Raw genomic sequence first — 16,870 nt, 5'->3', positions numbered from 1 at the left:
TGAAGTCGTTTCAGATTGTGATAGGTTTTGCCACCATAGAGTGTGCATTTAAAAAAAAAGCCTGGAAGCAAGTTCCTAGATAGGAGAACCATTAAAAGAAGTTATTTTGAAAGTTGAAGTGAGAATAAACCATATCGGGAGGCATTTAATAAGTAATCTCAAGTGACTTACAGCTGTAAGTGGAGCTGCTATAAATGTATATAGATTTAATTCAATTGGATTCAAACTGGGTCACACAGCTATTAAAAGTGCAGAGTTAGTTGAGAGCAGTCTGACAGCAGTTTGCAAGTACTGTAGCTGCTGTTTAGCACTGCGGGCAGCTGCTGAAGGGGTGGAAGAGAGTGCAGCACCTTTTTCAATTAAATGTACATAATGGACAGAAGCTGGCTAATATTTGGAACTCCCGACATGCCCATGGTCAGTGGATGATTTTTTTTTAGTTTGTATTATGATGCTTATACCAACAACTAAAAATGACAAATCCCCATCAGTGTCATTCTAAATCTTTTTAATTAACTATTAAAAGCTATATAAGGGCTCACTTACAGTACTGACATGACACAATGTTTTAAAGTAGCACAACTGAATATATGAACTTAAAATGTAAATACCTCTGCAGTCCTTGTCTTGGGTGCTGCTACATAAACTGCTTTTATGTCACAATTTCTGTTTAGCATTCAAATTAATTATATCTCTGAGATTTCAAAATGTTTGTCAGAGAAAACAAGATATTTCTGGACTTATTTGTGGATTTTGGAAAATGTTTTAGTGTATTTCTCTTTTGTTCCCCCCAAACAGCTCTAATGAACTCACTGCACACCACTTGCTGAGCAGCAAACAGCAGCGTTAGCAACAAACTATTGAACACAACACTAAATTATTATCAACTTATAATGTTGCTATGGTGAACATGCTATCAAACAGTTTCTAAAGCAGCATTAATTTCAAAACAAAATGACCTCCACATTCCTTCCTAATATGAAAATATTGCTTGATTTAGATGATGTCCGTGAATACAATATACAGGTAATAACTTTAATTAGGCAGTGGACTGTGTGAAGTTTGCAGAGTGAAGATTGGCTGGGTTTCCTCTAAGTTATTTTCCCAAAGACGTGTGTTTTAGGTTAATTGGGGACTTGAATTGAATTGCCTGTAGGTGTGAATGTAAGTGTGAATTGTCCATCTGTGTATGTCTTCCCGTGTTGGCCATGAGATAGACTGATGACCTGTTCAGCGTGGACCCCGCCTATTACCAAATGACAGTTGGGATAGGCTCCAGCCCCCCGTGATCCTGAACAGGTTGAGTGGTTAAAAATGATGGATGGATTGAATTAAGCAATTTAAGGTACTTCTATCGGTCTGATATAGTCTGATAAACAAGGAGAATCAAATGTTTTGGATTGTTAGTTGAACAAACAACCCATTAAAATCATAACCTCAGGGTGTGTAAAAACTGCTACGGCTGTTTTTCAGTTTTCTGACACTTTATGGATAAAAGTATGATCAAAAAGGCAATGTTTTAAACACTTATTGTGCAAAGGTACATAAATCAAAAAGCAGTTTTGAATGACTACCTGCTGTTCAAACACACTTGGCTTTGCACCTCTCCTCCCTGCTTCCAGGAGTAAACAGACGTGGACAGCTGCAGGCAGCTTCCAGACTCAGCACTCTGAATGATAAAGAGCTGCTGCAGAGATCACCTGCCTTCTCGCTAGAGACACAGATTACACTTTTCAAATACTCTAGCTTTAGCTGTCTGTCAGTCCCGCTCATGGCCATTAGCGGCAGAGTGATTAGTGTGAAATTCAAACGACGGTGACATTCAACTAGAGTCACATCCAACATAAGTGAGCAATCAAAGAAACGCACACTGTCATACTTTACAACTAACAATATCCAATTTGAAAGATCTGTTGGCTTTATCTAGCAGGACCATTTATAGAGCACCTTTGTAGCTTATCGTAGATATGGGTTTGATCAATCAAAAGACCCCTTTAAAATAATAGTAAGATTTTAACTTGGTATAGAAAAAATATTTGTGCTGTCAGCCACAGAACCTACAATGACCGTAAAGCAATTAAATTCTTAATAGATTGTATGTTGTTAGTTATTCAGCAGCCAAATTAAAAAAGAATTGACTGTATTTAAAGGTTAAACTTGTCAAACATCTTTTTGCCCAGCAGATGTTAACACAAGTGAAAGCTTAAGTTCTAATTGTAGTAGTGCATAGTGCAGTTATGAATAACAGCCAAAATGCGCAAAAACAGACTTCTAATAAACAGACTTTAAAAACCAGAATGACAATTAATGAATAATACTCAGCTGTGATAAGACAAGACTGTGGTTACTAAATATGAATTCTCATTACTGAAGTGATTAGTGTTCATGTAAAGCTCCTTTCAGATGCACTGGAATCCTGACATTCTCCTGATTTTGTCTGGACTGGGTGTATGTGTGAATGCAAATGTCTGAGTGAGACGCTTCCGACTTTATCTGGACTTTATCCTTCTATCACCCCAGTACAATATCCGCATTATGTGTGTGAGCTTGTACCTGCAGCATGCTGCTCTGTTCCGAATTATCGGGAGGATTCAAATGAATGAATGGGCGTGTTGAGGACATTTCTATCACTTGACTGTGTTGTTGTTGAGTGATAGAACCTGTTTTGATTAGATGCACGGCTCCAATGTGCTATAAACAAAAAACATTGTTTTCCGCATTTATCTATGATGTTGTGCCTTCTGTGCCAAACGCAACTCCAATGCTGATCTCTCTCGATAATGTCTGGAGTTCATACGGGAAACAGGATTTAGTGATGCTTTTGCTTTCACAAAAATCTTTTTTTTTTTTTAGATCTACATTTTTCGAATTCAATTGAACAAAATTAAATAAACTGGATCCATTTTTAATCGACTGACTTCACATTGCAAAGGCGTGCTTTAGTGGATTTCGTGAACAGGCCTTTGAATTGTACAACTTATCGAAAACACCCATGCATGTTAACAAATATAGACAAACATGCCCACAAAGACAACATTCTTATTCATATCCAGCTCCTGTTTCTTTTAAGATATTCAAAAATAGAAGAACCACACAGAAAGCAGGTACACAGATACACCTACAGCGCAGAGGTCTCATTTATCAGGCTCACTGAAATCTCAAGGGTCAGGTTGGAAGTTCCCACAGCAGGAAGCTTAGAACTAACTAATTAGGGCGAGAAATGCGGCAGGGACAGAAAAAAATATGTATGTCAGCCAGTGCGCAAGCAAGCTCACCCACACATGGATAAGCATGGCAACATGAGTTGATCAATGATCAATCAAAATCATTCTGCCGTATATAAATCTATAAAAAAGAAACAAACAAATATCATTGTTTGAACTATTACAAGAAAAAAAAAAAAAAAATATATATATATATATATATATATATATATATATATATATATATATATATATATATATATATATATTTATTTATTTATTTTGTCCTTTCGGCTTATCCCGTCAAGAAAAATCAAGAAAATGAATTATTGTGTCCAAATATGTTTGTGTTTTGGTTTGTTAGATAAAACAATGAATTTAAATGTGTCCCCCTGGTCTTTGTAAAACAAAAATGTAAAGTTTGACAGATTTCTTTAACTGATTCTTCAACTGATAAAATAATCAACCAAAATTTAAAAAAAAAGGTTTGTACAATACAGCTTCAGTCCAATATGTTCCCCATCGGGGCAACTTAGCAGACATATGGCCACTTAAATATACATGTAGTCTTATGCTGAAATTGCCTGACAAATTAAATCGCTCTTCAATGTCTGAGTCGGTCTGTGAATGACGTATGTTCCTTCATGTGTTTTCAGTACAATCATTACTGAGGACATCTGCCCAACGCATTCTTAATCATGTCCCTGCCAAAAGAAACAAGGATGAGCAGTCGCAATGAATTTAATTAACCTGGAAAGCATCTTCTCTTCCCTCTCTCTCTCTCTTTCTGTGTGCTTCTGGGCAACTTTATTAGCAACACTCAGGAACCTCACTGTATCTTGTACCTGAGAGTCGCGTTGCACTGTACTGCTGACCCACTAACAAGCATACTCTCAGGAGACAGGGGGAAAATTAGGCCCCTTCTCTGGGTGTGAAACATTGTGTGCCCCCAGTTGAGGCATAGTCAATACCGGTTCGGGAAGTTGGTTGGCTGTTTCTTAATGCAGAAATGTGCGTGCCCCTGTCTAATGGCATCTGTTGACACGCCTGCAAGAGGACAGGAGAAAAATAAAAATCAGTCCACTGCTGAAATGGGATGGTGGACAGCACAGGGTGGCAGGGCTGACAAACAAAAGGCACCCTCAGTTTCCATCAGTGTAACTTTTGGCCACTCGGCGATTACCCTCCAGCATACCAAGCAGAGTGCATCGGGAGCTGAGGCAACGGCTGAAAAAAGCTCTGACGACAAGAGCAAGTGCCAGGCTCTGTGTCCGATGTCTGTATTCACTGACACACTCGACAGACGGGAGTGGGAACGAGGTCGCGGTTCATGTGGGAGGGGCACTGATAACGAAGATGAAGAAAAAAAAATTAATCCGTGGCTGGTGTAATAAATCATGTCAGTGACGCATTAACACATTTGTGAGCCAGTGAGATGAAAGGAAACGGGTAGCACTTGGTTGTGACTTCCAGTAATGTGTGGATGGAACCAGAGGAGTAGAAAACTCCACAGTGTTTTGAAAGACTTTTAGTTTGCCACAGGATTTACTTTTGAAACTATTATTCAGACTTGTGAACTTCACTTCTTTAAATCATAAAATACTTAGGTTTCACAGTAGAGCCGGAACAAAAACTGAGTTTTCATTAGCTATTTCAGTAATCATACATGACAGTGACACAGTGCAAGAGGATATCTTAAATAATTGAAAAGATATAAGTAAAACTGACTTAATGTATGACCTGTTGGAAAATGTAGAACAGGTCTTCAGCTAAAAAAAAACAAAAAAACAGGATGTCCAGTGACTCAACATCCTCCTTAGTTAAGGTCTGGACGATTACCCATGAAAACTTTATTTCACTGTTTTCAGCAAAGTTTTTTCCTCAGTTATGCAGATATATTCATATTTAAATAAGAAGTCTATTACTCGCCTATAAAAGTACTCGTCTTCATTAGGCAGGTGGTTTATTTTACACTCTGCATGTAAATTCACAAGAAGGCCTATTCTTGGTAAGGTATATGCTAACATAGGGTATGATAAATCAAAATATTTGTGTAAAATAACTACATGTCTAAAGTAAATCCATTTTGTTTTTAATGTTGTAACAGCATTTACAGCAGAAACACAACTCTCACTTAGGCAAAATGTTTGATTTAATTTGAAAAATGTTTTAATTACAGACTGAAACATAAATCAATTAATAAAACATATTAAGACCAACAGTGTGGAACTCTCTTTTGTTTTTGCTCATTGGACTACGCACCTGATACACAATCAGGTCCATAACTTTGTCTTATTAAGATTTTACAACAATCTGAGCAGAGCAGGTTTATTGTCATTGCTGTGCTTATTGTAAGGCAGATAAAAGTGTGTTGTGTGTGTCCACTCATGTTTGAACTCTTTGTGGTGATTTCCAGGAATTGTGAAGAAGCCACAAGCTTCTCTCGCTCCTTTTATTACACGTGCCTGCTCCTGAGCTTAGGGACATAACCTTTACCGTAACATTATTTGTGCTGGACTGCTCTAACGACTGATTGAATAAGATGCATCAACTGAAGGATCCAAATATCACTGCCAAGTTGGCAATATGTTGGCTACCTGTTTAAAAAATATAATAAAAATATGTCTTTTTTTTTTTTTTTTTTTTTTTTTATGAAACACACCACCATCCACATAGAAGCCTCTCTGGGTCTAGATCTGGACTGGAATCCAGTAGTCTGTGACCACAGGCGTAGAAGCATCAACCATGCACATCACAAGAATTACCAGTTGATCGCATAAATGTCTATTTTATAAACACATGCCATTTATTTTTCGACAGCTAGTAAAGTAGAATTATACTTGGATGTTCAAAAACACCAGGGAACAATCGTCAAAGCAGTACTGATATCTTTTTCCTAAAGCTACAATATGCAACTGTAACTAGCTTGAAACCTGAAATCTATCCACTCTGTTCCATCCCAACTATAGCAGTCAGATCTCTAGTGAGATAAACAGTACAATGCCCGTCTGAAAAGACACAGGTTGATTTATTGTTAGTAACGAAATATTAACATATTGTTAGTAACATACAAGTAATATATTTCCATTACGAGCAACACTATTTCAAACTGCAAAAGTAAACACATTCACAGGTATTTATGGTGATGGAAAGTTTTGCTCTTTTTATGTTCTGTTTTGATTTTTTATGTCTGTTCTGTTAAAATGCAGTTTCTGTCCTTTGCCTTGATGTTGTTTGACTCAAATTCCCTGAAGACAACTGGTTGTCTTGAGACTAATGTACAAAACAGAAATTCCACTGCCTAGAACGTTTTAGAATGGATTTGTATGCATGTTATATCTTTTGGATGAGCATTGGTCTCAAATTTTAATAATTCTGTACGTTTACATTTTCTTACTCAAAGTGTTACCGAAGAGGCTTTTTAAAACAAAGAATTTGGTTCAAGCACAGCCATAACAGGCAGTTGCAATTAAAAGAAAAACTTGGCTGCCACCTACTGGACAACACCATAAAGAATACTTTGATAATATGCTGAGCTGTAAACTTAATTTCTCACCTCATAATATGCTCAACCCCGTAGAAGGTCATGAGAAGCTGATGCTCCCTGCTGAGGTGTAGTAGCCTGTGCAATCTGTTGAATATCTCTGGGACAGCAGGACAGTGTTCAGCGCAAACTCTCCAAAACGATAAGAACCAAATGTCTATAAAGAAAACAGCAGCCAAAACACTTCATTAAATAAATAAACACTTAGATCATATACAATTTGAACATTAAAGCCTATTTTGTATTACGTTATCCATATTCCAAATAGTGGTCTAATTACTGAGTGATTTACGTAGAAAAGGCAGTGTAAAGTTGACCTTACTTGCTATAGCCTGGAGAAAAGAGGATGAGCTGTCAGTCACAAAGATGGTGTTACCATAGTAACAGGTGACTGAGCATTTGGTAGGCAATCGTGTGTAATTTTCAGAGAAAAATAAACCATGGATTTTGATTTTCAACACACTCACTTCACCAGAAGCTAATGAGGCCCCTTATGAAACATCTAAGTTACTGTTTGTTGTTAATGAGCAGTCTCCTAGACATGATCTTTAAACACATCTCCCATCATTAAGATGGTATTTTGTGTAATACAATATTTAATTCCTTGAAGCATTAATAGCTTTTTGTAAGCTGACATGTGCCTCCCACAACGACTGCTAAGAGTCCAATGCCTGTCACACACCGGAGGACTTTGACAGAAACTAATGACACTATAATGACGGAAAATGGCAGATGCACTGTCTCCAGTAGATACAATATGGGAGATTAAGCCAAAAGAGAACATCACACAATTACACACTGCACTCATAATCAACCAGAATGAATGAGTGTACAGATTGGCAGACAGTCATAGAGATTATTTTTGTTTTCAAATTGTGGCAACTGTGACTGACGTCGAGTGGATCATTTAATTACGTATTTCACACATTTTGCTAAATTCAACAGTGATTAAGGATGCTCAAAATTAACCCCATTATCTTCAGGGCACTTTTCTCTACTGCTCTACCCTAAGACCTAAAGCTGCCAACCTCTCATTTGCCACTGAAAACCCTGCCAAAGATGTAATCAAAAGTGGTTTCTTTTTTGGCACATTTGTAAATTTCTTTTCAGAGATTTAACCAACATTATCAAATATAACGTGTATAAGGTGTATTTAACATAAGGACCTGTGTGCATAAAACACAATTTTTAAAAAACACATCTTAAAAATGTGGCAGATGTTAATTTCTTCTAACCTTTAATATGTTTCTGGCATCAAAAGACTCTCTTTCGCTCACGGTTTGTCTTCCTGGGCCAGCTTCAACTGAAAAAACACCACAGTATAAAAGATGAACAACGAGCAATAGAACAGATTTAAAGATAATGTTATCTACTGATCCAGTGAGCATGTTTACTTGCAATAGTACGGTGAGTAAGGTTATTACAATTAATTTGTTTAAAAAAGACACTTGGAACAAAAAAAAACCAACAAAAAAAATTTTAATTGGATACTTTCACATGCTGGCAAACATGGTTAACTATGACACAGCCCCTCTCTTGTACTATGTAACTGGTCAGCCCAGTACAAATTTAAGAACTGGGGCTGAACTTGATCCATGGCCAAAATGAATGAGGCCATTGTCAGAATACTTGGAAAACCGGCTGCTTGGTGCACGTAAACAGGACTTGGGCCAAGCACAGAACAAGCTGCCTCTTCCATCCTGCCTCTAGTCAGGAATGGGTTGTTGTAATAGTTCAAGATTCAGTTTGGTCGCCATTGTACCTTCACCACATGCCAAAACAATAAGCAAGGGACACTGGCAAATATGTTCATGGCTGCAGCTACAAGTGGGATCATAGGATGTAATGTTTCCATTAGCATTGTTTATAGAGTCATGTTTTTGTAATGTTTTTACCCGTGGAGTCCTTTCTGAAAAGAGTGTTCATCACAGTGCCATGCAGCTTCACTCTGTCCCACTCCTTGACCATTAGCCCCACAGAGACAAAATGCTCTACCAGCCTGTCTGCAATCACCTGCAACCTGAAGTGTCGTAATATTTACAATAAAAGTAAGACATTTGATCAGGAGGAACATGTTTAAATGGTTACAGCTCAAAAGTATTTAAAATAAATATACTTCACTAGATTTGTTACTAATCTGCTTACTTGTCACATCCATCTTTCACCGCGACTTTGGCATATAAGATGTCGACCATGGCTGGGTCATCATTCATGTACTCTATACCTGACACCTCCAAATGCAAAGGTTTTCCTTCTGAGATGTCCCTGATGACAGACAGCACAAAGCAGATTCTCAGCTGGCATAGTGTATTAGGTTTAGAGTTAAGGGTTTCTATGTGGTTGTTCATTTTCATGTTTTCAGATGCTAAATGTAAAAAAATAAAATGTAAGGCAATAAAAAATCTGTTCAATATTGTGTTTAAGTAAATGTATTTTTAATCTTTTGATTTTGTATTATTAAAATGTAATAACAACTACAGTGAAATTTTACTACTTTTAATGCAAATAATGTAGTATAATAAAAAATAGGCATACAGTTTATTATTTAAAGGATATGCCTGGTGAATTGAATTGAACTGGTGGTATGACATGTTTTTGTTGCCATTTTCATGTCATGGATGTACAGCAGCAGGACACTATAAAAAGGACTGACTACAAAACAAACAACAGTGCCCATTATACTGGAGAAAGAAAGTCTGTCACTGAAACAGTGTGGATCAGTGGTGTGTTATTAAAAGTTTCTGGATAACCATGGATGTCTTTGGGACAGAGGAATAATTGAAAGAACCCTCTGGTTGTGGGTTAAAGAGTTGGTAGGGTCAATACAGGATTGTATTTAAGACAGATATAAACTACCATCACCAAATACACCCTTTAAATTAGTCGTTTCAATCTTAAATGTTTTTAGTTACACTGTTCAAACCTTAGTATGATATGATATAAAGTTTTGTTCCCTACCTGATGAAGTTTTGACACTCAAGAAGGTGGTCACATGCCTTTTTGACTTCCATTTCATTTAACAGAGATAGGGTGCCAATTGTCAGGTGAAGCTTCGCAGGGTTCTGAAAAATGCTTTCCTCTACTCCATGATCCTGTACATCAGGTCATGACACAACAATTTGTGAAGACAGACTTCATAAAAAGATATAAAGCACTGATCTCAGTAAACACATGACCACCACTGCCCCTCATTTTTACATTTCCTTCCTAAGTACCTGCGAACTGTGCTGCAACACCTCATCTTTAAATCTCAGGAATCCTTCTTGGATTTTGGGGTCATTTAGAGGGAATGACAGGAAGTGTGTGAAAGGCTGCTTTCTGCGGAAACTCTCAAGGAGGACCTCAATTCGTGTGACAGCAGATGAAACTGCAGTTTTGTGGGAACCTGTGATAACTGTCAGGAACAGACAAAATGGACAGTAAATCATTTGGTTCAGAGAGTCTTCTCAAATCTGTTTAATGTGGGTCCTTATCCTTACCAATTTGTCCTTCCACTCCTTGTTTTGGGATATTGATAGATGTCTTTGTGTCATACTCTAGACGCCTGCGTGTCTCTCCTTTTTTCCCAATAATGTATCTGCGCAGCACATGAATGAAAAAACAGACAGAAATACACATTATGCTGCTTAGAGAGAGGACACTGAACAATCACAAAATGAATTTTGATAACTCACTTATAAAGAACACTTGGGACCTCAATGGCACAGCGGTATCCTCTGTCAGTCTGTTCAATTAAGTAGGCATCACAGGTTTCCTCTGCTCCAAGCTCTTCGCTCTCTGAACATGGTGCAACACAAATATATGATACATTTATTTACTACACCAATTACACAATTAATATAAACAATTAAGTTCAGCTATTGTCATCGTTAATTAACACGGACAGGTTCAATTCAATTCAATTCAACTTTATTTATATAGTGCCAATTCACAACAAAGTCATTTCAGGGCACTTGACAGAATAAAGTCAAGACTATAAAGATAATCTTGGTGTCAATATGAAGTTACCCGGTGGTCCCATGCAGGACAAATCTTCATCTTCCTGATAGTGTTCTTCCCGAATGACATTCCGTCTGTATTTTCTTCCGTCGATATTGACGAGGGGGGGCCGTAAAATGTCCATGGTGTAAACTGGCTAACGTTGGCTAAAGTTAAATCCAGCCTAACTTAAATGAACAAACACTTGCGCAAATCGGTGGCAACGTTGACGTTACTTTTAAAAGCTAACTTCGCTCGCTAGTCGCTTCTGTGCAAATTTCGAGCAACTTAGCTAGTTAAAGTTGCCTATTTGGCTTTACAAAGCTAACTTTACTAGCTGGTCGCTCGGGACATTCAAGCTAGCTGACGTTTTACGTATCAGTGGCGTGTTGCGTAATGTGTCAGTAGATCTACTAAAAGAAATCAACCTCCGCTTCGCGAAAGATGACGCTGGCGAGCCATCCACATTAGTTGGAAGTCTACAGAAAGAACTGATCTTTCAAACGTAAAATGATGTGGTTGCCGTAAATTAGTTTGTTCGACTTCGAACGAGAAGAGAATTGGTTTTGCTAAATTAACGTCTTAACCGTTTTTTTTTCCTAAAACTGCGAGGGTAAGTTTTATTGTTAAATTATATGTTAGTTATTTCAACGTTGTAGCCTGTAAAATTAATAGTGTGTTATTCTCGTCAACATTGGTGTTAGGACGGTAGTTAGCTTTCTTGTTACGCACCAGAAAAACGACTATCATTGTACCACAACTACACCTCATTACATTATCGGTTTTTAACTAATCCTGGGTTTGCTCTTGTTTCTTTCTTTAGTGTGCGTGTGTGTGCGTGTGTGTTGCCCGAGATCATGGCAGCGTCGTCTTCTTCATCATCTGCGGGAGGTGTAAGTGGCAGCTCGGTGACTGGCTCTGGGTTCAGTGCTTCAGAGCTCATTCCCCCAAGAAAAGTCCTGTACACATATCCCAAAGGTGCAGGGGAAATGATGGAAGGTGAGTTTACTCACACAGCTCAGTTCATATGTTTTTAACCTATCGGTCTCTCAACAGGGCAGGGAATAAGGAAACAGTATCTCTCGCGCCTGCGGTTCTTGTTTTAACTGCGAATTGAGACTTCTGCGTTGCAGGTTATATTTAATTCCCAGAGCTGTGTATCTGTTTTAGTAGTATTGTTATACATACAATCTGCATGTTAGTTCGATATATTTCAATCCTGTCATCTAAATAATGGCAGCTGTTAACAGACTTGCTAGAATTGTTGCTGAATTGTGTCTAACAGCAGATTTTGTATAGCACTCTAAAAAACCTTTTACATGTGTCTGAATTAAACCTCTTAAAGCCTTTGACCAGCATCCAAAGCCAGTTATTACCCAGCAGCCAAGTACTGGTCCACCCTCTTTCTACAGGCAGGGTTGGTTTAGGGGAGCAAAGGCCATCTAGCTCTTTACTTGTTGGTTGTTTCCTATGTAGCTCAAAATAGACAAATGAATGTGGTTAGTTTCATGCAGGTTAAAGAGAGTCAACAGAGTGTCGAATAGGACTGCAGTGATGCCGAGGGTCTCATACTGTTCCCCTTTGTTTTCTTGTTTTTGTAGACTATTTCAAAACTCTGAATGACCCTTTCACATAATGCTGAAAATTGCATAATGTCTAGTTCTCTTTCAAGTTCTCTTTCTGAAGCAACTGCATTTCTACAACCATTTCTATGACTTTAATAAAGACCAAGGTGTTTATTGTGATTTCAAATTCATTTGATGTTCACCAACATTGAACATTTTCTATATGTTTTTTTGTCTTTTTTAGATGGTTCTGACAGATTTTTATGTGAGTCTGTATTCAGCTACCAAGTTGCCTCAACACTGAAACAGGTTAAACATGGTAAGCCTATAACTGTGTAATAAAATATGTTCGGCTAATATAGTAAACAAGGGTCCACTAATGAAGCAGTTACCATGTGTTCTTCCAGATCAACAGGTGTCACGAATGGAGAAGCTTGCAAGCTTGGTAGAGGAGCTTGAAGCAGATGAATGGCGTTACAAACCAATCGAACAGCTGTTGGGATTTGCACCGTCTTAACTAAAGCGATCCAAATGCCTCTGATAAATAAATCCACCAAAATGATGGAAATGTTTATCAGATAATAAATTATGTGGCTCAGTATTATTGTGGGTTTTATTGTATATTTTAAGTGTGAAGAATAATTTGCAGTTACTGTATGTGAAGTTGTTAGTTTGTTTTTTTTCTTAAATCATCTTTACTTAAAATGTTTGACCCAGTATACTGGAATAAAACTAAGAATAAAATATTTATCGTACATTAAAACAAAGATTTTGCTGTGTTTTGTAATGAATTCTAATAAACTCTATAACTACTTTGGCAAATAAAGCTGTTTTGCCAGTTCAATCTGCTATTAACCTCAGTTTTAGGGCAAAACAATCTGGTATTGTAAAATCTCCGATGAGGTGAGCCATTGTTTTTCCACATGGTTGCTCTGTAAGTCATAAATCTAAGTTATAGTGCGTTTCCACTCCCCATGGGTTTTCATTGCTACTCAAGCAGCACAAAGAGAGCTTGTAAATAAAGTCATATTTGGACATTCTTTGTGTCATTTTCTGTTTGTGTGCTTAGTGTTGCATAGCTGGTCTTGATCCACTTAACTTATTTTATTATGTTATAGATAATTAGGTTTTTACTTGTCTTAATTTGTCTAAATCTTTTGGGAAAATGCAGTTTTTCTTGCAGATCAATAGATGCTGTTGTTTCAGCTCTGCCTCTCTGCTGTATTGACAGCAAGAAAACGTGCAGATGTTGGTGTTTTCTTCAGTGAATGAGTGTTCTCAAACAAATAGGGTGGGAACGTACAGAATGTACTGTTCTGAGTGTAAATGACCCTGGACATTACAAGACACACCTCTGGCAGGAGCTTACATTTATTTTCATGAGTGCAAGAGTTTATGCAGCACGTCCAAGTTTCTAGGGACACATTTTACAAGTTGTTTATTCAAATTGCTGAAAAGTTTTAAATTTTTTGAAAGTTCTTCTATAAGATGCAGAAGCCGGTAACCTTTTCTCCACATTCTTCTAATACAAAAAAAGGAACAAACATTTTTTTCCCCAACCAAAACTTTGTGTTGTTGACTCTATATTTAAAACATCCCCCACAGAATGTACTGTGCCTAAACATGTTCATACTTTTCACTTCCTCTTTGACATAAAGTACAGACCATCCCACTCACGTGTAGCAATGCACATATCTGGCCTCTGTCCAAAAAAGTTTCTTTGACCAAACATTGAGTTTGTGAGATATACAGTAGTGGGGCCCAACCAGACAGAAACTGAGCAGCAGTTTCTGCTTTGCACTGCAACTTTTCTGTTGCAGTTTGCTTGTGTTTCTTTCTGATACAACCATAACTTACTAAAACAAATGGGTTGTCTTTAAGTTTTAATCCTATTTAATATTAGTTATTCCTTTGTGCAATTAGATAGAACCAGAATATGTGGCATGAGTAATAGTAATAAATGCCAAAAACAAGAGACTAAATAGTGTTTCAGCTACTTATCTGGCATTCATATATTGCTCGACAAGTTTTCATTATTGGAGACATTAAGGTCAAATAAAGGAAGATATGCTGCCCATTACCATGAATATAAAATATTTTAACTTGCATTATGCATGAACTTAGTGTTCGTATATACATCTGATTGCGTTCCTTTAATCTCGGTGTGGAAGAGCCCAAATTATGATGTAATGTTTCAGCAAAACAGGTGACGTAATGCGTACTGCAACATTGAACCATCTGAACCACAACTGCATGGACCGCGCGATGCGCAGACATCAGGGTCGTTTATAAATGCTTATGAAGAATATCAAAACGATGAAAAACAAAATGGTCCTTACAAGCCCAGACAAGTTCCCGTATATTTCCATAACAGTTGGCCACTGCTGTTCTGCTATTCATCTCCCCCTCCGCCCCCCCACCCACTCTGCTGTTTTTCTTTCTTCTCTGCTGGCATGTTACCAGGCAAGATACTGCGCAGATGGCGTGCCTCTCTTTGTGATTGGCTGGCTGGAGGAGGGTGGGCGTTGCCTTCCAGCTTCTATATAAAAACATTGTTGCAGGACGGAACGCATCTTGGCAGCTGGTGAGAGCAGGAGCAGCTATACATGTAGGCTCAGACAAGTTTCCAGAACAGGCTCCAGTGTTTTTTTTTGTAGACAATAACCACTGCTGCAGCTGTTTTCAACATCGGACTCGAGCAGCGCCATTTTAAAACTACACGTATGTACTGTTTTATAATTTATTTAAATAGCTGGGAGGTTTACCAGTTTTGCAGCTGCTAGCAGCCTTTCTAACAAAGGTTTTGCTTCAACCTTGTTATATTTATACATTAAAAAAATACTTGCATTCACACAGGAAGGCTTCCAAAGTGTCTGTTACTGTAGGCAATTATCTGCTTTTGTGGTTGCTTTTGAGTTTAGGTGCTTATCTGTTGCTTTTGTCTCCTCATAAACAGCTGAGCACTGTTGAATACTGCAAAGAGGACAAACATGCCTGCTCTGTCTGCACCCGCTGAGTTTGGCAGCTCACCCCCATCTCCAGTGGACAGCAGTCCCAGGAGGTTGTCCTGGGGAAAATTGGTGCAAAGATTGACCGATTTCAGCACTTCTCATGGCACCATCATCGAGTCAGGATCCAGACATGGCAGCAGGAGTGATCTCTCAGATTCAGGTGAGCAGTGCTGCAAACCCGTCTTATTTCAGATGACTTTGACTCTCCTCATTGTGTTTGGTATCAGTTCTAACTCACTGTCCTATTCCAACAGGGTCAGACATGCCCAGTGACCTCTCTCCATTTAATGAAGACCTGTTTTATGGGCCAATGGAGGAGACAATCCTGAAAGAAGTCGTGGACCTTATTGCACGAAGCCTAAGAGAGGCCAAAGACTCAGACTGCGCCTTACGATGTACCAAACTGCTCATCCCAGAGAAACTTCTGGAGCACATTGGACAGGAGCTCCTTCACCTGGCAGCTAGTGAACCCTGCGGTTTAAGGGGGGCTCTCATCGACCTCTGTGTGGAGCAAGGGGCTGTCTGTGAGAGCATGGGACAGATATCTGTGGACCCCTACCTTGTCCCAACCTTTCAGCTGACCCTGGTCTTGAGGCTAGAGTCGGGTGGGCTGTGGCCTAAAATCCAAGGACTTTTTAGCACAAAGTCTCCTTCTACTCCAGCAGTGAGACAAGTGATTAAACTTAGCACTGGTTTCTGTGTGATCAAGAAGAAACTGTATAGCTCAGAAAAACTGCTCATCGAAGAATGTTGAGAAATTTAAGGGACCGTTAATGTTGTATTGTATGCATTTTTAAAAAGTCCAGTGAAGCTTATATAAAGGCCTTATTACTTTAACTGCAAGTATATGATGCCTTCTGAAGTGAGGATTGGCTCATGACGTAGCCTTTTATTCCTACTGTAAAAAAATGATGTTTATGGTACTTGGGGCATATGTTTAACAATTGCTCCCCATTGACATACTGATTTTCATATTTGTAACCATGTGTGTAACCATCACCTAAATCTGGTATACAGGCAGTTTGCAAGTATTAAAAATGTGGACCTCAGTTTCTATTGAAACCATACAATGGCAGCTAGCTATATGGTTATAGTTATTGAAGCTCGTTTTGTTTTTAATATATGGCAAATGATTGACCAAGCAAACCTTGGTGACTGCTTGAATTTTAGAGCAAAGGCCTACAAACTCTTGCTTTTTGCAGCGTATGTGGAAGCTGCAGCAATGACTCCAAATGTAACTTGAACTTGTGTCTGTGTAGACCTGTCCTGCTTTCAACTTTATTTATTTGATATTCAAATACTCATAACATGGCACTGTTTTTGTACTTTCACTGTTAAAAATAAATTATTATTTTTTTTCAATTACCTTTTCTGGTTTCTTGTAAAGCTTGTGAAATTCCAATAAACAATAGATAGTCTACATCCAAATTCAGGGATTGTACATAAAGTTTGGAACATAAAAAAAGGTCTTTAAACATTATAGTGGAAAGAAATGATACAAATACAGGCGCTATTTTGCAAAATCGCATACAGGATTTTTTTGCTTAATGTTTCCCAAAGTCATATTTT

At 38.1% G+C, this 16,870-nt stretch overlaps 3 protein-coding genes across 6 annotated transcripts in view; 2 read left to right on the top strand and 1 right to left on the bottom strand.

The window, feature by feature from the left end:
- Nucleotides 1-10,897, bottom strand: part of ascc1 (activating signal cointegrator 1 complex subunit 1) — a 53,608-nt gene extending 42,711 nt beyond the window's left edge. For 2 of the 4 annotated variants that reach the window (XM_067487474.1, XM_067487473.1), the window contains exons 1-9: nt 10,756-10,897; nt 10,422-10,524; nt 10,227-10,324; nt 9,963-10,141; nt 9,706-9,839; nt 8,893-9,012; nt 8,643-8,767; nt 7,983-8,050; nt 6,760-6,904 (exon numbers count right to left, since the gene is read on the bottom strand). In XM_067487474.1, coding sequence (XP_067343575.1) covers nt 6,788-6,904; nt 7,983-8,050; nt 8,643-8,767; nt 8,893-9,012; nt 9,706-9,839; nt 9,963-10,141; nt 10,227-10,324; nt 10,422-10,524; nt 10,756-10,870 — 1,059 coding nt within the window. In that variant the 5' untranslated portion in view covers nt 10,871-10,897 and the 3' untranslated portion in view covers nt 6,760-6,787. Of the gene's footprint in view, nt 1-6,759; nt 6,905-7,982; nt 8,051-8,642; nt 8,768-8,892; nt 9,013-9,705; nt 9,840-9,962; nt 10,142-10,226; nt 10,325-10,421; nt 10,525-10,755 lie in introns of those variants that run through there. The other 2 variants (XM_067487471.1, XM_067487472.1) reach the window with 1 other exon arrangement.
- A 685-nt stretch (nt 10,898-11,582) lies between these two features.
- anapc16 (anaphase promoting complex subunit 16) lies at nt 11,583-13,330 on the top strand. Its single transcript, XM_067487478.1, has 3 exons — nt 11,583-11,724; nt 12,535-12,609; nt 12,698-13,330. Exons 1-3 carry the CDS (start codon nt 11,583-11,585, stop codon nt 12,805-12,807), a joined length of 327 nt encoding a protein of 108 aa, XP_067343579.1. The 3' UTR covers nt 12,808-13,330.
- Nucleotides 13,331-14,850: 1,520 nt separating this feature from the next.
- Nucleotides 14,851-16,666, top strand: ddit4 (DNA-damage-inducible transcript 4). Its single transcript, XM_067487098.1, has 3 exons — nt 14,851-15,011; nt 15,247-15,461; nt 15,556-16,666. Exons 2-3 carry the CDS (start codon nt 15,281-15,283, stop codon nt 16,053-16,055), a joined length of 681 nt encoding a protein of 226 aa, XP_067343199.1. The 5' UTR covers nt 14,851-15,011; nt 15,247-15,280; the 3' UTR covers nt 16,056-16,666.
- Nucleotides 16,667-16,870: the final 204 nt, after the last annotated feature.

The sequence above is a fragment of the Channa argus genome, chromosome 20, assembly GCF_033026475.1.
Source record: "Channa argus isolate prfri chromosome 20, Channa argus male v1.0, whole genome shotgun sequence".
In the NCBI taxonomy this organism is placed as follows: Eukaryota; Metazoa; Chordata; class Actinopteri; order Anabantiformes; family Channidae; genus Channa; species Channa argus.
The sequence above is the reverse complement of the archived record's forward strand: the minus strand, read 5'-3'. Positions and strand labels throughout refer to the sequence as shown.